Raw genomic sequence first — 22,757 nt, 5'->3', positions numbered from 1 at the left:
TCATTATAAGGTGTGATTGTTGACCATTTTACTATGATGATGACTTCATTCTTATTTGACTTGAGAAAACCTCACTGAATGAAGGACTGAAAAGCAAATCTGTAATCTTTCATTTGATTATTTTTCATTTACATTCCTGCTATTACCAGAGATTGTAAATCAACCTAGGAAGGAGTACATGGTGTTGGGATTAAAAGTTACAGAAAGTGAAACCAAAGGAGATAAGGAAGGCCTGTCTTGTACTTTAAACTACTGTAGCTCATGCGTAATTTAGCTCCCTAGTGTTTTGAGGAAGTGAAGTCTACAGGATGTTAAATCAGAGAATAGATAAGGAAGTCCTGTCAAGTAGGTAATCTGCTAGAGCTCATTATGTAAGTATGGCACTGTACTGAGAGAGAGAGAGAGAGACTAAAGATTTGTGTTGTGAAAAATGGAAAAATGTTTAAACCCTTCATTCAGATGATGTTCCCATTTAGCTGATGGTGTCTTGCCAAAGCGATCAGATGTCTTGAATAACCCTGGAAGGGTGGTTGCTTGACTGCTGTTAATGGATCTGCTCAATCTGTTGTCATTAGTTGATTAGAGAAGTTGAAGCTGCAGTGTTTTAAATATTGACTCTTTGTATGTGATTGTCACTATAGCTTATTCGATCTGCTCTGGGGAGATACGAGTCTTAAGCTTCTGAAAGCTGACAGCTGATTGATTGTCTTAGTGCATTCATTATTGACAGTGCATTTAAAATGTTTTTATCATAAGGGTTATAATAACCGTTTGATGAGACGACTGCCCAAATAAAATATAATATTTAGTTACAGTAATCCCTCGATTATCCAACATAGAGCCAGAGGCATGTACGGATGGTGGACTTCTCCCCGGCCCCCCTGTGTACATACCCTGACTTTGAAAGCCGTTGTAAAAGGCCACTCCAGTACATCGTACAACACTTATTCCTGGTGTTTTGCCCGACTCTGGTAAAGCATACCTATAAACCACAGCCAAGTAATAATTATGGTCAACCAGACCCATCAACCACAGGCAAGCAATCACCACAGCTCAGAAAAAACATAAAAAGAAAAAAAAAGAAGGCCCAGGCAACCGAAAATGTTCACGTGGCCATAATTTCCATGTGGATATAAGCATTTTGTCTGAATAAATTGGAAAACTGTATGAATAATGGTTTTGAACAGCTGGATCACAGCATCCGGATAATAGATGGTCCAGATAGTGGCCGTCTGGATAATTGAGGTATTACCGTATTTGTTTACATTATTTAAAAATGAGGCCTTTCAGAGTTTATCAGATGGTCTAGACGCATTTGAAATTTTGAATTTTCTGGACAAATCAAAACATGTCCAAGTAAAGTTTTCTGAGTACTTCGATGTTTTTCTCATGTTCATGGAAATTAAGGTAAATTATGTCATTACTGCGATAGTTTGTAAAATATAACCCAGTAAATATGATGGGTGGGGGGGGGGGATAGGCTGCTTGTGTGATGTCGCTTTTGACTAAGCAGACAAATATTCAAATTTATTTGAGAGTGTTTTGCTGTTGCATCAGTTTGCATTATGCTTTCTATTTTTACATCAGTAACTTTTCTACAATGAATGGATGAGAAATAGGGGCATGGAAGAAGTTGAGAGGCAGAAGAGAGAGTTATATGTAGAAAGAAAGAGAGAGGTGAAAAGATTAGTAAGAGAGAGTAAGAAGAAAGTGGATGAGGAATTTGGAAGGAATTTGAGTGTAAAGTGGAGGGACTGTAAGAAAATGTTTTGGAAAGAGGTGAAAAGAGTGAGTAAGACAGGGTGGAAGTGAAGTTAGCAGGGGAGTGAAAGATAAAAATGGTAGATTACTAGTGGAGAAGGGAGAAAAAGTGAGCAGATGGAGAGAACACTTTAAGGAATTGTTGAACATAGAGGATGGAAGTAATGCAAGTATATGGCTGGGAGAAGAAGGGAGGTGAGAAGACAGGAAGAAATCAGTAGGATAGAAGTTGTGGAAGCAATGAAGAAAGTTAAATCAGGGAAAGCCCCAGGAATTGATGGAGTGTGTGGTGAAATGCTGAAGCATGGGGGAGAGATAGTAGTAGAATGGATGTGGAAGATGTGCAGATTGGCCTGGGAGGAAGGTAGAGTCCCGGAGGATTGGAAGTCAGGTATAATTATTCCCTTGTACAAAGGAAAAGGGGAAAAAGAAGTGTGTGGTAATCATAGGGGCATTTGTCTTCTTAGTATAATAGGAAAAGTGTATGGTAGGATACTTATTGACAGTTAGAGAAAGAACAGAGAAATTAGTTGGAGAAGAACAGGGAGGCTTTAGGAAGGGAAGAGGTTGTGTAGATCAGATATTCATTCTTAGATCTTTAGTGGAAAAGTTTCTAGAGAAGGGAAAGAAGTTGTATGTGGCTTTCATGGATTTGGAGAAAGCATATGACAGGGTGGATAGACAAGGATTGTGGAAAGTGTTAAGAATATATGGAGTAGATGGGAAGTTGTTGAATGCTGTGAAGAGTATGTACGATGGTGCTAAGGCTGCAGTGTGTGTGGATGGTGAACTAAGTAAATTTTTCACTTTGAAAGGTGGGTTGAAACAGGGATGTGTCATGTCTCCATGGTTGTTCAATCTGTACATGGATGGGGTAATAAAAGAGGTACAAGGTAGGGTAGTGGATGTTGGAGTGGCCCTGGTGAGAGAGGATAGTGTTTGGAAACTTCCTGTACTGTTGTTTGCAGATGATACTGTGTTATTGAGTGAAGATGAAGGGGAGCTGCAAGGCTTGGTGGATGAGTTTGGGAGTGTGTGTAAGAAACGGAATCTAAAGGTGAATGTAGGGAAGAGTAAAGTGATGGTGTTTGAGAGAGGTGAAGTCAGTGAATGTACAGCGAGTTTGGATGGTGAGGAATTGGAAAATGTGAGTACTTTTAAGTACTTGGGTAGTGTGATGAGTAAGGATGGAGGTTTGGAGGGTGAAGTGCGTGAAAGGGTACAGCAGGGAAAAAAGGTAGCTGGTTCTTTGAAAGCAGTGATAAGAAACAGGGAAGTGAGCATGGAAGTGAAAAAGTTACTACATGACAGTATTGTGATACCAACTCTAACGTATGGAAGTGAAGCTTGGACGTTGTTGGAATGACACAAGTCAAGAGTGAGAGCAGGGAAATGAGTTATTTAAGAGGAGCCTGTGGAGTCACATGGAGAGACAGGCTGACGAATGAGGATATAAAGGAGCGTTGTGGTGTGGATGTGAATGTGATAGGAAGCATTATGAGGAACACACTGAGGTGGTTTGGCCATGTGGAGAGGATGGAGGGTGAAAGACTGACGAAGAGAGTTTATGTGAGTGAGGTGGAGGGGGGAAGAGGGAGGGGGAGGCCGAGGATGAGATGGAGGGATGGGGTGGAGAGGTATATGAGAGAGGGGGGTGTGAGTTGGGAGCAGTGCAGTGAAATGGCGGGGGACAGGGCGACTTGGAGGCGATTGGTTTGTGGCCATCCCAAACGGGATTGAGGCGTCTGGCAATAGATAGATAGATTGATAGTTTTCTATCTTTTTAGTTCTGAATATCTGTCACAACTTACAGAGCTGTGACAAGGTATGGGTTGTGGGATATTAAAAGTGATGGTGACATAGTTTCTTCCCCCTTGTCTACCAGTCATTTCTGTTGGAATTCCAGTGCTTTACTAAGTTAAATTTTAAAAAATTTTGCAGCAACAAAAATTTATCTTAATTTGGCTGAACATGAGGGGGGGAGGAAACCAAGGTACAGTACTTGTAAAATATTACTTGGACATGGTTTGATTTGTCCTGAGAATTCAAAATTTCTAACATGTCTAGACCATCAGATAGAGTTTGTAAGGCCCTGTTTTAAAATTAATCTGTTCAAATAACTACCTATTTTATTTTTACAGTCCTATCATCAAACAGTTATTTGTAACTCATATAATAAAAATAATATAAAATACATATTTAATAATGAATGCACTTAGACAACCAGTCAGCTGCCAGCTTTCATAAGCTTAAGGCTCAAATTTTCTCAGAGTAGATTGAAGAGGCTATAGTGAAAGTTTGTACAGGGCAAGTATTGGGTAGTTTCATCAGGTATCATGACTAAATACTGTACATTTGAGACTGAATACCACCTTGCTGTTTCAGTTCCATGATAAGCAATCAGGTTATCTAGTGGTTAGAATGTCCCAGTTGGAGTGAGGGCCCTAAATATGTTTGATGGTACCCCCCCCCCCACACACACTTCCCTCCGAGGAAGTAGGCTGATCTTGTATCCGTAAATGGACAGAAGTATGGTAGTCTAGCCTCAAACCCTTACACCTTAGAGGGTGTAGCCAAATATGAGATTGGATGTTATGTATAAACATTGTAGGACATCATATTTGTTGGGTATGGTAAGTAATGTGTGTGTGTGTGTGTGTGTGTGTGTGTCAGTACAAAAGATGCAGTATGAATTGATATGGCAGTAGCAATTACTGGTATTGGAATGTTTGTTCCACTTCCCAGCTTAGTTGCCTTGGTAACGTCGCTATGCCTGTATTGATTACTGACTGACATGCCATACCAATCATGCATCCTTGTATGTCTGTGTAATGTTAAGTAGCTAGTGGGTGATTTTGTGCATTAGTTGTGTACAGTACTCTGTGATACTGCAGTATTGTAGATTTTATACTGTAATCTTGGTGAATTAGGAATTTTCAAGAATAAAATTCGTGAAGAAAAAAGTTACATTTTCCTGTAGAGTTTGAAAGGAATATGTGTAAGATAGTGAGAGGTGGCAATAAAAAGGAGGGGATGTTTTTCCTTTGTGAATGGGAGAAAAAAAGAATGGCCATATAATCCCAGCATAACATGGAAGTGACAATATGCCCCACTGCCCACAACTTCATATGTACACTATACAAGTAGCCTCATTCTGCCCACAGCTCAGGAGGGGGTTATTATACCTCCAGTTGTGTTTCTCTGGATTCACATCCCTGAAGAGCTTGAAAGGTTTCTCTTTATTTCTCCATCCCATATTGTAGGAAGTAAGGTGAAGACAGTGTAATGCAGTGATAATAATGGCAGTGGATTTTGAGGAACAGATATTAAGCAGTGGGAATGGTACAGGACAGCATCTCTCAGATATTGATATACTATACTGGTACTGTGAAGCTGTAGGGAAACTTGCTTTGATGGTGAAAATAGGGAGAGGGCTAAATTCATTAATTTCTTGTGAAAAGCATTATAGAAAGCTGTTGTTGTTAAGGAACAAAGAGTGTAATGTTCTGTATGTTGGAGTGTTCTTAAGTGAGGATAGGAGACCAAGATGATTACCACCAGCCTGGTTAAATTACAACTACAGTCTGGACCTTACTGCTAGTTTACATGCATGCATGTATGTCTCTCCCAGAGAGAGAGAGAGTGTCACGCTAATTTCTTCCTTGCAGTCGCTGGACATTAGCCAATATTACTGTTATTACTCTCAAGTTAGGCAAATGCCCTGATTGGTACGATAAACATTGAGAGTGAAGTACGATGAACTTTCTGGTGTGGTTACGCAAGACCCAGAACTTGCTGTGTCATGGCAGGCAGCATTACAGTAAAGTTTATCCACTGCTAGGGACAGGATGGTGGGTGGGTGAAAGTAATGGAATGAACAGGGGATGGTGAGTTAGTGATCCGGTTAGATGGATAGGTAAACATAGTGTGAGTGAGTAGCCCAATACTGTAAAGGGTGTGTGGTGTAATCTGATATGTATTAGTTTGTGTATGGGTGTGTGTGTTTGTAAGGTAGATAACGTTAGTGGGTGCACAGGTGGTTAGGAGAGTAGTCATGTATTGAAGTGGTTAGTAATTGTTACTGACTATGTGTGCAGCAGGTTAGAAAAGCCATATACAGCACAGTAAGTCCCTTCATAGTGTAGGGGCCTGAGGGTTGGCTGTCATACTCCAGGACAGTAATTGTGGATAACCAAAGTGAGAACAGTGTGGTATTGCATTTTATAATGAACTTCCTCCCATCATTAGGTGGGGAAAAAAGTCATGATGATCTATCTTTCTGTCTGTTGCCAGATGCCATAATCCCTTAAGTCTTAAGGGGTGGCCACTTGACTTTGAGTTATTTGTTTTACGGGGAGGGGCACTAACCCTCCACCAACCCACTTGTTGACACGTAGGGAGCACGTATGGTTTGGTTATATGGTTACCACCCACCGTTGTAAATGGTTTCTTGGCTTACAGGAAACCATTTGGCTTGTCACTCAATGTAAAGCTACCTGTAAAGGAAAGAAGAGCAATAAGAAGTGATAGGAAAGATGGGAGAAATAGGAAGAGTGGAGGGCAGGCACAGAAAAAGAATGATAAAGGCTAAGGAAAAAGTAGGCAGCACTACATCAAGTGAGCGGATGATGGTCGCCACCACCTACCACCAAGATGATGATAAATTTGCAGCTATCTCTTGGATACTTGAACTAAAACATGCTAGGCAAGACCATCATTCTTTACTAGTGCCCCTATTGAAGTTGTAAATTGTATGAGAGGTAATGATACCAGAAGAGGATGTGGGGGTGGCCAGTTTGTGTGTTAAGAGTATACTGTATATACAGTAGATGACGAAGTGATAGATCCTGAATGTGAAGTTCATAAGTGTGTTGGGGATTAATGTAACGAGTGATAGGCAGTGAGATAGATGAGCCACTGGTTGGCTATATGAAGGATGTAGGATTGTTTAAGTAGTTAGATGAGTGGTGGATGTAGGTTGGTTTGTGTGAGTAATTTGTTATGTGAAGGATAAGTAGATAGACAAACAGTAATTTATGTGAAAGATGTAGATTGGTGTAAATGGTTAGATGTGTGGAAAGTGTAGGTGGGTGTAAATGGGTGAGTGATTGGATCTGTAAAAGATAGATAGATAGGTAAGTGGGAAGTATGTGAAAGATGTACGCATTGCTGTGGGTGGTAGTTGTGGATGTAGTTGGATATATAAGTAGGGGTTAGGTGAGAGGTCTGACATGTGGTACAGTACACACACATGCCCTTGAATATTATAGAGCAAGATTCTAGTCAGAGTTGCCAGGTCATGTTTTAAGGTGCACCCTGTAAACTCTAGGTCTGGTTTTTGTGAAGGTGAGGATGGTTACTGGAGGATGTCATTGGATATTTTTGTAGTATTTACTCATATATTAATTGCTCTGAATTTGGAAGTCTTGAAGTTACAGAACAGTAATTATTAGAAAATTTATAATTCTTTTCTTTTTGGTACTTTCCTGGTAATTTAGATAACTTGGGAATTCTGTAATATTGGAGGAGCTTAGCAAAGTACAGAACATTCCTGATAACAGTATTGATGAGGTAATGTAAACCCGGAAGTTAATATATAAAAATTGAATGTGCTTGAAGTGTAACCACGTCATTTCCTGTAACCCAGGAAACCATTTACATTGCTGGGTGGTAACCGTATGCCACATCACGGGGAAGTGTAGCCTACTATGGTGCCCTTGTTAACTGGATGGAGAGATGCAGATGCAGCATGCACCCAGGAACAAAACCTGAACAGTTTTCCCCACATCTCCACAGCAAGGCACTGTCACCCACAAAGGAATGTTGGTTCATTGCACAGCTTGGCTTAGCAGGGACAGTTGCTTGCCTGTGGTTGATGGGTTTGTTCAGCCAGACAGACTTAAGTTGGTCAGCAGCAAAAGTATGATGGTTCATGTATTTGTATTTTTTTTGTTTTAGTATCTCCAGACAGTTTTACGTGGCATAGAAGACTGAAGTGAAGGATTTTAATGTAGTCATGATTAACTTTTTCACTACTGGAATATTCTTTTGAGCAGAGGAAGTCTTTGCTCTTTGCACTTTAATTTGGCCAAAAATTGCCATATCTGTTTAGAATGCTGAGTTGTAACAAAATATTGACATTAAAATCATGATTCTGATGGAGTGCTATGGAAAGGACGTTCTGTAGAAGCATAGTACTCACAGCTGTAGAATGAAAATACAGTCCAGATTAAAGGGAAAAAACAAAAGAAGCAAGATGAACCAGGGGTCATAGTATCAGTAGCAAGAAGAAGAAAAAAAATGAAGTTGTGATGGTAAAGGAGTTGCAGGAAAGTAATTGTTGCTGAAGGTAAATGTCAGTGTGAGTGCACAGGGTGATGGGGGTGGTGGAGGTGGTTGCATCAGTGGTGTATTATGCTGAATGTGGAATGGCAGTTTTTTTGTCCTTGCATCAGAAGGTTAGAAAACGTGTGGTGTCTGTATACTTTTAATATATTTTCCATTTTGTCAGTTATTTCCTGAAGTTTTATTGAGCTTTGATTGTGATTATTTTTTCCTCATACCATCAGTGTCAATTTATACTGCAAGAGAGAAATTAGTGAGAGTTTTGAAAGATGTTTATTTATAGGAAGTTTTGTGAATTGTGTAGAACAAAAAATACTGTAAGAGTCAGTGTAATGGAGTAGCTTAAAGTTAATTCAGCCTTATGACAGGAAGTGAAAATACTAGAGTGGGTGATGCACCAGATATTAAATTGAGTGCTTTAGGGGGGAAAAGGTAGTTGAAAAAAAAGATAGTAAATGTGGGAAGAAAATTGAAGTATGTATAGAAAAAAAAAAGTATACTACTGCTGTAATTTCAGTTCTGTGAGTGATGGTGTTGTGTGAAAGATGGGGTGTGCAGCGAGGTGTGGGATTGGAGGTATCAGTGGGGAATTCCTCACCATGACTCAGCTCTTTACACACTGCCCTGACTTTTCCTTCTTTGCTGCTCTGTCATACTTCCTTCCTTAGGCCAACCTTAGGTGAGAAATAAAGATCAGGAGGATGTGAAAAAGCATAAAAATTTATTCACTTTTTTTTTTTTTTTTTTTTTTTCATGAGGAGTGTAAGAGCCCGGGGCTGGGCAAGTTGGTCCTGACATTTAAGATGAGAATGACTAGCCTCACTCATCCCTGAGTTGCATTACATGAGCAATAAACCCCAACCACCCCATGGATATAAACTTACACAGGCTCAGTCTGATTGGAATGCCCTAATTACGCACTAAACCACCAGGTGCCATAATTTGGTTATATGGTTACCACCCAGCATAGTAAATGGTTTCCTGGTGTACAGGAAACCATTTGGCTTGTCACTCAGTGTAGAGTCACCCACATTAGTATTATTTACTAACCGGTACTGTTGTTATTACGGTATTATTCACCTTTTGTTTTCATAATCATTGCTTGTTCAAATTCCAGTATTGTACTTGCAGTGAAGCAAATTTATCAGTTTGTGATACTGACTGTGGAAAAATTTGTGGCATTTGAAAATATCTGATTTATGCTGTAATGAAGACTGAATGTACTGTAAATCAGTGACTCATGTATACATGTGTTTTTTATTTGCTGTTCTTAACTTCTTGAAAATTTTACTGTAATACCTGTTCTTGCATTAATCATTCAGTCTGTCTGTCTGTCCATAACTGGATGCCCTAATCCTAGATGATGTGGCCACAAACAAATTACTTCCATGTCTTTCTGTTCTTTGTCTTAAGGCTGCCATTTCACCAACTTCACGCACCCCTCACTCATACCTCGTCACCCTGTCCCTCCATCTCATCCTCTCTCTCTCTTCCCATCCCTCTACCTCACTCACATACACTTCTAGTAAGTCTTCCATTTTCCACTCTCTGCGCTTGGCCAAACCATCTCAAGGGGCTAATGCTCTCAAGCATATCCTCATCAGCATTGCAACACTCCTTCATTTCCTCATTTGTTTGTCAAAATGTAAATGTAGCTGCACATGCTTCTCAACTGATTCCAGTCCTCATATTCCTGAATACCCTCCCTTTTTTTTCTTTTTCCACATTAACTTCCTTAACTTAACTGCTGTCTTTCTTTTCCTATAATTGTTTACAGGATGTTTGTCACCCTTTAAAGCTTGGTGATGTAGTTTTATGATTTGTTTTTTCTAGTACCAGAGTGTTTTATTCAACTTCGGAAAGTGCCCAAGTATCTCTCCTAAGCTGAATTAACGTGTTTGGTGGTGGCAAGAATATTGATTATTAAAGACATCATCGTAGTGAAGGGGTCAGGATTTTATTTATTTATTTATTTTTTGCAGTTTCTTATACAGTATGTGTTTCCAGAGTGTTCCGAGATTTATTTTCTGGTTTGAATTGATTTGGATGCATTCTTTTCTCATTTGTTTACTCTGCTTCCCTCTCTCTCTCTCTCTCTCTCTCTCTCTGCCTTTTACTTTTTTTTTTCATGGTTTCCTTTCTCTGTTGTTTTTCATTATTAACCAGTCATTGAAAGCCAACACTTCTGTCTTTTATTTTTTTGGCTGGTCAGTCATAGTTTGGTGTTGTATGTGATGGGGTTGTGTTTTTCCCTCAGTACTGTAATATGCTTTTTGTTATTTTCAAAATGGAAAGGAAGTGTCTTAATGACTGTATTTCACTTTAAAATTACCATCTGCCCATGTTGAGTGCCAAGTTGTTGCAAAAGACTATATACAGTAATGTTAGTCATGAAGAAGTGCTTTGGAAAGAATGTACTGTATTTTCTTACACTGCCATTGAACTGTGAAGAACAATTGCAAAAAGACAAAAATCTGGGCCAGGTTAAGGTGAACAAACTGGTGTGCACATGCCTGTTTTAGTACCAGCTCAGGGTTTAGTGAAACACAGAATGTTTTAATATTTTAATCCTATTAACAATTTTTTCTTCACTGAACAAGAAGCCAGACAATGAAATGTTAGATCTGATCTGACTCCATTACCCAGTAAGACTACATTTCCTGTGCAGACAAGTGCAGTTACCAGTAGTATTAACCCCCTCAATCTTGTGATGTATTTTTAGCTTGCTGTTGTATTTCCACACAGTTTTGTTAACCACAGGATAAACTCAAAGTGGAGGAGTTAGATATACAGTAGTATTATTCAACCACATCATTATCAGAGAGTTGTTCTGTGATCTGTCACTACAACTGAATCTGATGTTTATAAATGGCTCTCCTAAACAGACTCTAATTGTTTAGAGATGATAAGAATATAAGTGTATGGTAATACAAAATATGTGGTTGAAGATGGTAGGTTTCATTATATGGAGAAAGCAGTTTACTTTAATACGAATCTTCTTGCAGATAATGGGCATGAAATCCAGGACGTCCTAATAGAGAAGTCAGGTATGCGCACTGTGCCCAATGTTTACGTCAATGGAGAACATGTTGGGGGAGCAGATAAGACCTTTGAAACACATGCAAATGGTCAGCTGCTGCCCATGATCAACAAGTCTTCTCACGATTACGACTATGACCTGGTAGGTTTGGGAATGTGGATAGTGAATTCTCAAAACATCCCATATCCTCTTCCTTGCTCCCCAAAAGGTGAGATAGGAATGATGGTGGACTGCGGAAGGGCAATCTCAGCTTGCAGTCCATTGGGTTTATGTTCAGATGGGCCGTGGGTGCCATAGGAACAACAGCAGTGAAGGCTGTGTAGAAATATTGTGTGAGGGTGGAATTCTTGCTTGTGAATGTAGTGGTGATAGTAACGTGAGTTGTCCACTAACTTGTAAATAATTTGATTAGATAATTTATATAATTTCTGAGGGTCATGGTATTGTATGAAAAAAATGAGAAAATATTTCCTGTGCAAATGGTCAGCTGCTGTTCATGAGTAACAAATCTCATGAATTACAACTATAACTTGATAAGTGTGGGTATGTAGTAATGAAGGCACTGTATGATTGGTGTGTTAAGTAGAGAGGTCTTGTCTGTGAATTATAAAGATGATAATGAGACTTGTCCAGTAACTTTCATTGAGTTCCACTTAGTTGAACAGTGTCTAAAGGTAGCCTGGAAATACCAAAATTCTTAAGGTTACCAAAAATCATAAAGTATCAAGTGTGTGCTCAAATATAATTCCTTAGTGTAGGGGTAATGAAGAAAATTATTCTAGAGATATTTTTAAAGTATTTGGCTGAAGTTCTCAGTGTTGAACAAAATCTTATGGTGTTAGCCTAATAATATGCAGTACCTAAATGCATTAGCTGCATTTGATATGTTTAACCCATGAACTGCGACATACCTCATTTGGGGGTGTCACATAAAGCTGTGACATACCTCTTATGAGCGAGATTTTTAACTGCACCAGAATGGCTTTAGAAGGATCAGCATGACACAGAATTTATGGGGTATTAGGATAACTGGTAGCTCTCATTCCCACCCCTTATCTTTGAGCCCAGTTGCTAAGTTGCACCAGCAACAGTGACCAAAAGTACGCACTTTGCTACACATTTTCCACAATATCATCACCCCAGGAAAGGCAGTTGTGGGTCAAAACTGTTTAGAATAACATAAACTCAAATGTACAGTACAGTCAATAGGAGGTAATGGAACAGAAGTCGGATGGTGAATAATGGGTGTAAAAGTGATGCCCTGCACTTGTATTGCAGTGTGTGAAGTGAGCTAGCAACCCACCTGGTGAGCAGGGAAACTGGCAAAAGCATGTTTACAGCCTGTCTCGTCTACCCCAATATGCATTACTCTCTCTGTCTCTCTCAGCATAGTTTTCATGTTCCAGTCAAAAATGCAATTTCTGACAATTGTTTCCCCAAAACTACATTAATTTCAATAAAAAAAATTCCGTGGGTTGCTGCACACTGCAGTTTCCTATCCACTGATATTCATTTCACAGAAATCTGTAAGAGTGACCAAAATTGCCATACTGCCGCACCAGGGGGGATGTCTGCACAACTCCTTGCCGTGGCCCACGGGTTAATGAGAATAATGTTATGTGAATTGTTTGAGAAAATATTTCAAGTACTTTTAAGAATACTTATTGAACTGTTGGTTCAGAGTAACTTCATACAGTTTTGAAGTGATATAGCAACATGTGACATAGTAAAGGATGCTTTATCCATGCTCAGTAGAGAGGCGGCCAGCAGTCCTAATGGACCCCAGATCGAATCCTGCCTGGGGCAAGGAACAGATTAAGGATTTGAATTTCATAAAAGCCGACTTTGCTGATCTACCAGAAATCCTGCTGACATGCCATAAAAATACCCCGGCTAATACCAGTAAACCAGTCCTGTATGAGACAGCCCTAGCATATATTCAGTATAGACGGTGGGTGTTAGTGTCGAAGTGGTGACATGTGGAGGTATGTAGGAGGACTACTGAGCTTTGGGATAGACCCTGAAGCCTTTGCCCAGAGTCGGACACTAAAAATATATATATACTGTACTGGTATTATATATATAGTTTGTCTGTAATTCAGTCTATCTGTCTATCTATTGCCAGACATCTTAATCCCATAAGGAGTGGCCACAAACAGTTGCCCCCATGTCGCCCTGTCCCCTGTCATTTCACTGCCCTCCCCCCAACTCAGATCCTCCTCTCTCATATACTGTACCTCTCCACCCCATTCCTCCATCGTATCCTTGGCCTCCCCCTCCCTCTCCCCCCCTCCACCTCAAACACATACACACTCCTAGTTAGTCTCTCTTTCTCAATCCTCTCCACATGGCCAAACCACCTCAGTGTATTGCTGCTAATGCTTTCTATCACATCCACATCCTCAGCACTTCCCTGTATGTCAGTCTGTTTCTCCAAGTAACTCCACATGCTCCTCTCAAATACAGTAACCCATTTCCACTGTTCTCACTCCTGACTTGTGTCCTTCTAACAAGGTCCAAGCTTCACTTCCATAAGTTAGAGTTGGTATCACAATATTGTCATGCTGCGACTTTTTGACTTCCATGTTCTCTCCTCTATTTCTTATCACTGCTTTCAAAGAACCAGCAACCTTTCATCCTTGATGTACCCTTTCAAGCTCTTCATCCTCCAAACTTCCATCCTTGCTCATCACACCACCCAAGTATGTAAATTCATTCAGATTTTCCATTTCCTCATCATTGAACCTCATTGTACATTCAGTGACTACATTTCTCTTGAAGATTGTAACTTTACTCTTTCCTACATCCACCTTTAGATTCCATTTCTTACACACTCTTCCAAACTCATTCACCAAGCCTTGCAGCTCCCCTTTGTCCTCACTTAACAATACAGTATTATCAGCAAACAACAATACAGGAAGTTCATCCACTTACTCGATATAATGTTGTACTCGGGTGACTCCCCTTTCCTCTTCACCTCTCTTCCTTCCTGCCTTCCTCTTCTGTCTTTCTCTCCTTTCTTTCCTTTTCCTTCTGCCTACGGGTGACTCTGTATTGAGTGACAAGCCAAATGGTGTCCTGTACACTGGGAAACCATTTACTATGCTGGATGGTAACCATAGACTGTAACCAGATTAAGGCGCTCCAGTCAGATTGAGCTGGTGCAGGTTTATATCCAAGGGGAAGTTGGGGTTTACTGTTCACTTAATGCCGCTCAGGGATGAGTGAGGCTAGTCACTCTCATCCTAAATGCCAGGACCAACTTGCCTAATCCTGGGCTCCTCCACTCCTTATGGGGCAATACAGAATTAGATGATGTATGTATGCATATATGTTATTTACCTTGTCAGATTGTCATTGGTGGTGGTTCTGGTGGCTTGGCAGCATCAAAGGAAGCAGCAAACTTGGGTGCCAAGGTTGCAGTTTGTGACTTCGTTAAGCCCACTCCCCAGGGCACGACATGGGGGCTGGGAGGCACCTGTGTCAATGTGGGCTGTATCCCAAAGAAACTAATGCACCAGGCTGCTATCTTTGGAGGGGATCTAAAGGTATGAAAATATGCACTTGGTAGAAAAATTTCTGCCTCCACTCCTGTTTCTCTCTCTCTATAGGCTTTGAAAATTAGTCTCATGGTTCTACAGCAACTGACACTGATTAAAATTTATTTGGCCATAGATCTGTGTCATTGGTGTCATTTGGCTTGGATTCAAGGCACTAATTTTCTAAGACCCTAGACAGTAGAGCAGGAGAGATGATAAGGACTTTAGTCGGTGGTAGTACCTCTTTTGATGTACAGTTATGGACATAAATATTGTACAGTAATGATAAACTTCAATGTGATGAATAACAGGGCATTGAACACTGAGTTAGAAACAAATCCCTTGCTTGTATTGAGGGCTGCCCATATATACAGTACTTTGCTTTTGTTGAGAGCTCCCCAAATCTTACTATATAATATTCAGCACTACACCTTAGGCTGATTCCCCATCCCATGTGTCACAGCTAAATAGATTCCTCAGTGTCTTGTCCTGACTTCTTTACAGTTCTTTTTTTTCCCTTCCTGTCTTACCATACTCATTGTTAGTCAGAAGTGTGTTAAAAGATAACTTTTCTTGGAATTAGAACTGTGAATTGTGTGAAACTAGCTAACCAGCTGTATAGGTAGCAGTGGAATCTTAATTGGTAAATTTAGGGTGACATAATTAGTGTTTGCTTTTATATCTCTCCCAACTTTATGTATCTCACCCAAATTTCTCTTCATCAGGACTCTCGTGAGTTTGGATGGGAGACTCCTGAAACTGTGGGTCACTCTTGGAGCAAGATGGTGGAGGCGATACAGAACCACATTGGTTCTCTCAACTGGGGTTATCGTGTGACACTCAGGGAGAAGAAAGTAGATTATCTTAATGCTTATGCAGTATTCACCGACCCCCACACCATAAAGGTTTGTTCTTTTTGGTGTGTCTATTTAATTTTATCCAGTGTTCAGTCAGGGTTGGCATCATGCTGCTCGTCACAAATTATAGTGTAAAGTCTCACTCTCATTGTTAGGAGGGAAGCAATGCCAGGATGATAATTGTAAATTTAATTACTGTCATATGTATTATTATACCAGGTGAGAATAAGGAAAGTTCGATCAGTGGGTATATGCATATGCTTATTGTTTAAGTAGTATAGTTACAAAGACAGTGGATATAACTAGGGAGGAGTGATAGTTGCAAGTACTGTACATGTAAGCAGCTGCTGTTAAGAAAGTGACTCACTGTAGCTGTTGTGAGTGGAGAAAGACTTACCGTACTCTAGAGTGAGGGCAACAGAAGTGAGTGTGTTACAGTATACGTGGCTTTTGTGGTTGGACAGAAAAAGAAATGGAGATTTGTGGAAGATCTGGAGTAATGGTTTGTTATTCAGAGGGTAGAAGAGTGTTTTGATGGTAAGGTCATATGGAGAGAATGTATGTGAACAGGATGATGAAAGGGTATATGTGTGTGAATTTGAAGGTGAGGGGAAGGATGGAATACCAAGAAGATGGCTGGGTGTTGGAAGTGGATACAGGTGTGTAAGAAAGTCTTATGAATGTTCAGGGAAAAAATTGAAGGTAGTAGTAGTAGTAGTAATTGTTCCCTATGCAGTCTGGCCGAACAGCCCCAAGTCCCTTAGGAAGGCCATGGCCGAGACCGGGCTTTCCCACAGAGCTCTCAGAGTGTGTATGTTGTGTTGTTGGCGTAGGTGATTGTGTGCAATGCAGTCTTCCATAATGTGCTTAATAGTGTGGGGTGCTGTGTTGCATCCTGGACAGGCATCAGATACGGAGTCATCCAGCCTCTTCTGGTAGGTTAAGAGGGCTGGATGGTGCCCACATCTCAGCCTGGCCAGGTGGTCCCTGTCCTCACAAGGAAGATAGGATTCAGAAGGGTGGATGTCAGCAGGCCGTGCATGCAGCTGTGTGTTGTCTTTAAGTGACTGAATGGAGCGGCGAGTGATCTGAGTGTGGATATGCTTCTGGAAGCTGGTCTGAGGTGGGCGAGGGGGGAGAGATGACAGTATTTGTGTATGGTATCATGTGCTGGGTGTTGTTTTGATGTTCCTTGGTGTGGGTGGATGTGCTGCCATGTACTGTAGTGGATGTTGTGGGTTTGTGGAGGCTGCAGCAAGAAACTGGGTGCCTCTCATATCTAGGTGATCCTTGACTTTGAGGACTTTGGTTTCTTGATGTAGGTGGTCTGTGGGTGTAATAGCTGTGGAGCCTGTGATTATTTTTAGGGCCTTGTTCTGTGTGGTCTGTAGAGTGTTGTAGTGTGTTTTGGTCAGGTTAGAAGCCCAGGCAGGGCTTGCATAATTCATCACTGAACGTATGTATTGTTTGTATACTGTGGTGGTGGTTTCTTTGTTGTGTCCGAATGTTGTATGGGCAAGTGACCTCAAACATTGAGTCTTGGTGTTATTTTATTTTTAATGTTTGTTATGTGTTGTTTAAATGACATTGATGTATTGTATGTTACACCAAGGATTTTGTGTGTGTGTGTGTGTGTGTGGTAGGGGAGTGTTTTTTATGGTGAGGTGTGGGATGTGACTGTGTTCTGCTGTCCAGTTTGTGAGAAGAGTCACTGTAGATTTGGCTAGGGCTATTTTGAGCCTGTTTGTGGTGAACCATTCATGTAGTGTGTTGAGGTAAGGTTGAATGATGTGTGCAGCTGTGTGGTTAAGGTGGTTGGTTGCAATTTGATGATGATGCACTTGACAGGCTCCCCCCCCCATAATGTCCATACCTTAGGTTTAGTGATACATTGTTGTGTGCAACTTGAATAGTAGAAGTTCAGTCATGAATGATGAATGAAGTGAAATACTGGTACTGTATAGTCCGTTTCACCAAGGACTCTGTTAATATTTCTGTTTAAGTGGTTTCCTGTTCTTTTTCTTGATTCAATCCATCTGATGTGTTATTGGGAAATATAGTTTGGATGGTAGTGAAATAGGGTTAAATTGAAGAAGATGAAATTGGGTTAGGATGGTGATTATTATAAAAAGGTTAGGTAGATTATTATTAAACACGGTCAGGATGGTGATGGTGAAGTATTGTTATGATGATGATGATGATGCAGTTTTGTTATAATGATGATGGTTAAATTGGCAGACTGTGGACCGGCGAGGAAAGGAGAAGATCTTAACTGCAGACAAGTTCCTGGTGGCAGTTGGAGGTCGGCCGCGTTACCCCGACATCCCAGGGGTGAAGGAACACTGCATCACCTCAGACGACATCTTCTCATTGCCCCATGCCCCAGGCAAAACGTTATTGGTGGGAGCTTCATATATTGCGCTGGAGTGTGCGGGCTTCCTTGCAGGCCTGGGATATGACACCACAGTCATGGTTTGTATTAGAATGAGAGTTAGGGTGTGAAAAATGGTAATCTATTTGTAGTTGATACAACATGCCCTTATTTTACAATGAGGATGCATTTGAAAAAATTCAGCAGATGAGAACTTACTGTATACAATATGGAGTTACATATAATGTGGGTCAAATGGGGATATGTTTTTAACCGAGGGTCACCCACCCAACAGAGTCTAAAAACAAGTTTTCAGCTTGTCTAAACTGGTAGGTATTTCACATCACTGCACTTCACTTGCTGCATACCACAAAAAATGTGTAAAAATTAGCTACCAACTCACCTAGGCTTGTAGTTATTGCACTTCTCTGCACTTCATTTGCTACTTGAACACCCCTACCCTCCTCACCCAGCTGCAATCTTCCATTCTCTCCACATGCCCAAACCATCTCAGTCTACTCCTTCTCATCATATCACTATAGTAAAGTCATATCTTTCAGCTCTTCATTTGCAGTCTTAACCCCCCCACGGCCTGTCATTTGAGAGTAAATATAGAGAAGAGTAAAGTGATGGTTGTTGAGAGAGAAGGGGAATCCCAGTGTGATGTCACTGTGAATGAGAGACTGGAATTGGTGAGAGAGTTCAAATACTTGGGTACAGTGATAGAAAAGAGAGGAAAATCTGCAAAAGAAGTTGAAAGTAGAGTGACACAAGGAAGAAAAGTAGCTGGTGCAATGAAGGCCTTGATAAGAAACAGAGGCTTGAGTGTTGCAGCTGCACGAGGCTTACATGAGGGGGTGTTAGTGCCAACTCTAACATATGGGTGTGAGACTATGGTGTGGCATGAAAATGAAAAGTCAAGAGTAAGAGCAGTGAAGATGGGACTGCTGAGGAATGTATGTGGAATACAGAGGGTGGATAGGATACGAAATAGTGTGATTCGTGAAAGGTGAGGAGTGAGGAAGTCGGTGGACACCAGAACCGAAGAGAGTGTCCTGAGATGGTATGATCAATAGGAAAGAATGGATAACAATAGAGTGGTGAAAAGGGTATACCTGAGCAAATTTGAAGGAGGGAGGAGGCGAGATAGGCCAAGGAAAAGGTGGAGAGATATGGTGGATGAGTGTGTGAGGAAGAGAGGTTTGGAAGTCGATGAGGCTAGGGAACTGACAAGAGATCGAGCTGGCTGGATGAATGTTGTGAGGAGAAATGTATGATCAGGGATTTTGGTACCCCTTGTGAGCATGGCAGCGTCCGGATTGACTCAATCGGATACGTTTGTGTGAAGCTGCAGAATGTAGTGAATGTTTTTTTTTTTTTTTTTTTTTTTTTTTTGTGTGTGTGTGGGGGGGGGGGGGGCGTATCTGGTAGAGCCAGGATTCCGGTGGCTTGAATGATGAATGAATGGAAGTGTGGCCTATTTGGATTGGGCAAGTTTGTGCTGTCTGGACATTGCTACTCCTCACCCTGCCCTTGAGTGGGAAAGGAGGTCCGGATGATGATGATGATGATTTATTTGAGTTCTCTGCATTGCTCATTACACTTCCATCTGCAGCTCCCTGTTCACCCACCACCCTCCTCGTGTTACTTTAGAAGGCATTGCTTGCTGCTTGGTTTTTCAACTTTTATATATTACTCGTGGGTGCATAGATCCTTTCCTTCAGAACCCAATTCTTTAGTACCAGGTCAACTCTGTAATTTGTGTTGCTGGACACTTTCTTCACTCACTCTTAACTTTTACATCCTTCACTAGTCTCCTGTCATCCCTCCTAACCAGGAAATAATCAGTCTGGCTACTAGTGCTCCCCCCAAAAAAAAAAAAATTGATCATGTTGATCATTTGCTTCTCCAGACTCTAGTATCCTCTCACCTTCCAGATTCCTTGCACCATTCATACATCCCCTGTGCACTCCTTCATATCCTTGAGCTGCTGCAACCACATGACCTAAAAATACACTCATGCACCCCTTTACCACCAACCACACATATCAAATTATCCCAGAATCTGTCTTTTGCTCTATCATCCAAGCTGACCAGTGGAGCATGAGCTAATAATATTGTAATCAGGAGTTTTCCAAACAGTAAGTTCACCATTATTATCCTCTCATTGTAGCAAAGCATAGACTGTTTGGTTTACGTTGCAGATATGTAAGAACCTACAATACTGTATAAAAGTTGAAATTGTCCATTGATACACCCTAGGGTAGGGTGAGGAGTTGCAACTGTCTGGACATTGCTACTCCTCACCCTGCCGTAGGATGGGAAAGGAGGTGTGGATGATGATGATGAAAATTGTGCATTTATAGTGATGTCTTATTAAACAACAGGTATTGTAATTTTGAAAAGCCTTATATAACCCTTAGCACTTGGTTGTATAGCTAATTTGGACTTTGTCATGTAGTGCCCTCAGTCGTTTGCAGTAACACGGTATGGGTATTGATTTCTGATGATAAATTTTTTTGCCTCAGGTGCGATCCATTCTGCTGCGTGGGTTTGACCAGCAGATGGCAGAGAAGGTAGGAGCCTACATGGAGAAACATGGTGTCAAGTTCATCAGGGGTGCAGTTCCCACCAGTGTTGAACGGGTCAGTATACCAAGTAGAAGTTAGTGTAATGGATATCATCACCTTTATTATTTATAGGAGATTCAGCTTGTCAGCCATCAAGAAATAAAAATGCAACTAATTAGGCCTGAGGCAGTGTCTGGGATTTGGAGGCTTGACTGGTAGGTGAATGAGTGTGTGGCTCATTACATGGGCATACTGTTAATTCTCTCTTGTTTTCTCTTGACTGAGGATAATAATGATGATGTATATAGAAGATATTAACCCGCCCCATCCCGACCACTTTTCCACCACTGACTCCCCCCCAATCCCGACCATTTTTGGAAAAAAAAAATTTTGGCTCAAACCTCTGCTTTTGGTGAGAAACATCGAAAAATCTTAGAGAAATCGCTCACCTGAGGTTTAAAATACTCGATACAGGTAGCAGTACCTCCTCACCTTACTGTGTTTTCTATCAGGCTGGCCTCAAAGAAAACGAGTTGTATGGGAGTGTAACCATTCCACACCACTCATAAACGGTATTTATTTATTTATTTGGTATGAATTTATATGTAGTACAAGAGAATATTGGTTTTCACACAGTAATATAGGCAATATAAGCATTGTTTCACTCATGAAACACATCAACATACCTGACCTTTTTTGGCAACATTACTTGATCATCATTTCTGACTGTTTCTTCCTCTAATGCTATGTAAAGTTTGTCCTCGACATTGTCATCAATTGGGGAATCACTCTGGCCCTGAATTTCATTCTGTGGCATGACATGGCTTTACTGGCCAGGTCACTGGTAACAGGTGAATTGCTGAGGCAATGGCATGCAGAGGGGGGGGAGGTCATGCTGGTTAAGGCATTGTCCCTGCCTGGCATCTTGTAGAGGAAGGTGTCCCATGTATACGTACAAAAAATCACTCGTGAAAATTGAAAGGTGTGCAAATTAGGGACCTTGCAATTGATTCACGTTTATGTACATCAACGGGATTGGCAGTGACAAAACGTGTGGATGTTAATTCATGTCGACGGGACGCCACGGGTTAAACTGGATCACATGTCTGCCCAGTACTTATAGAGCTAAGCAGCCTTGCATAGCTGTGTGAAATGAAGAATATGCATGGATAAAAGTGGTGATTGTGTACAAGAAGTGCAGAAGTCAAGAGTGAGAACAGTGAAAATGAGTTATTTGAAAGGAGCATGTGGAGTCACATGGAGAGACAGACTGACAAATGAGGAAGTGAAGGAGCGTTGTGGTGTGGATGTGGATGTGATAGGAAGCATTAGGAGAAACACATTGAGGTAGATTGGCCATGTGGAGAGGATGGAGAGTGAGAGACTGATGAGGAGAGTGTATGTGAGTGAGGTGGAGACCGAGGATGAGGTGGAGGGATGGAGTGGAGAGGTATATGAGAGAGGGGGGTGTGAGCTGGGAGCAGGACAATGAAATGTTGGGGGACAGGGTGACATGGAGGTAATATGTTTGTGGCCACCCCTTACGGGATTGAGTTGTCTGGCAATAGAGATAGATAGATAGTGTACAAGAAGGGAAGGCACAGCCCCTCAAAAACGTATCAGCCCCTTTCCTCGGTGTAGTGTGGCACAATGGATGAAGACTTCTGACCAGTAATTGTATACACTTGCATTATGTTGGTAGACCTGCCATTCTAATAAGGGAGAGTTGCCATTTGTCAGTTTGAAACATGTAATAGTTACTGCAAATCTTATTGATCCATCTTAAGTTAAGTATTTAGTTGCATGCTGTCTTTTGTTGATTTACAGAAACATTGGGTCCAGGGGGGCCACTACTTTTTTGAGAAACTGTACAATGTGATGATGCTGTGTGAAATGAATGTTTCAGGGGGAAAAATGGATGACTGGGAAGGTGTGATGTGTTAAAGCACATCAGTCACAGGACATTTTTCATATTTTTGCCCAAACCATACAGTTGTATCTGGTTGGGGAGAGATACAGGGCTGTTAGAGACTGTGTCTTTCACTAGAGTAGGTCTCACCAAAGTTGAACAAAATCTTTAGAAGTTGCAGGAATAAAATAAACCTCTTTCTGGAAACATGGAACGGGAGGAGACTAGCAGTCTGTGAGGCAGGGAGGGAGGGGGCTACAGATCCTTTTCTTGTTGTAATATTGGGGCAGAGTAATCTGTTCCAGTTGGTATCTCTCCAAGTTTTGGGTACAGAGAGTGAGATGAAAAGAAGAGAAAAATCACAA

General features: G+C 41.0%; 1 protein-coding gene across 1 annotated transcript in view; it reads left to right on the top strand.

Annotated features, from left to right (window-relative positions):
• The window catches only part of LOC145410339 (thioredoxin reductase 1, cytoplasmic-like), a 41,505-nt gene that overhangs the window by 5,642 nt on the left and 13,106 nt on the right, over positions 1-22,757 (top strand). Inside the window, exons 3-7 of the mRNA XM_080280477.1 lie at positions 11,112-11,287; positions 14,497-14,694; positions 15,411-15,590; positions 17,781-18,014; positions 20,442-20,558. Of these exons, the coding sequence (XP_080136603.1) occupies positions 11,112-11,287; positions 14,497-14,694; positions 15,411-15,590; positions 17,781-18,014; positions 20,442-20,558 (905 nt within the window). The remainder of the gene's footprint in view (positions 1-11,111; positions 11,288-14,496; positions 14,695-15,410; positions 15,591-17,780; positions 18,015-20,441; positions 20,559-22,757) is intronic.

This window comes from Coenobita brevimanus, chromosome 85 (genome assembly GCF_032717465.1).
Source record: "Coenobita brevimanus isolate Jiangsu-jjx chromosome 85, ASM3271746v2, whole genome shotgun sequence".
NCBI classification, from domain to species: Eukaryota; Metazoa; Arthropoda; class Malacostraca; order Decapoda; family Coenobitidae; genus Coenobita; species Coenobita brevimanus.
The sequence above is the reverse complement of the archived record's forward strand: the minus strand, read 5'-3'. Positions and strand labels throughout refer to the sequence as shown.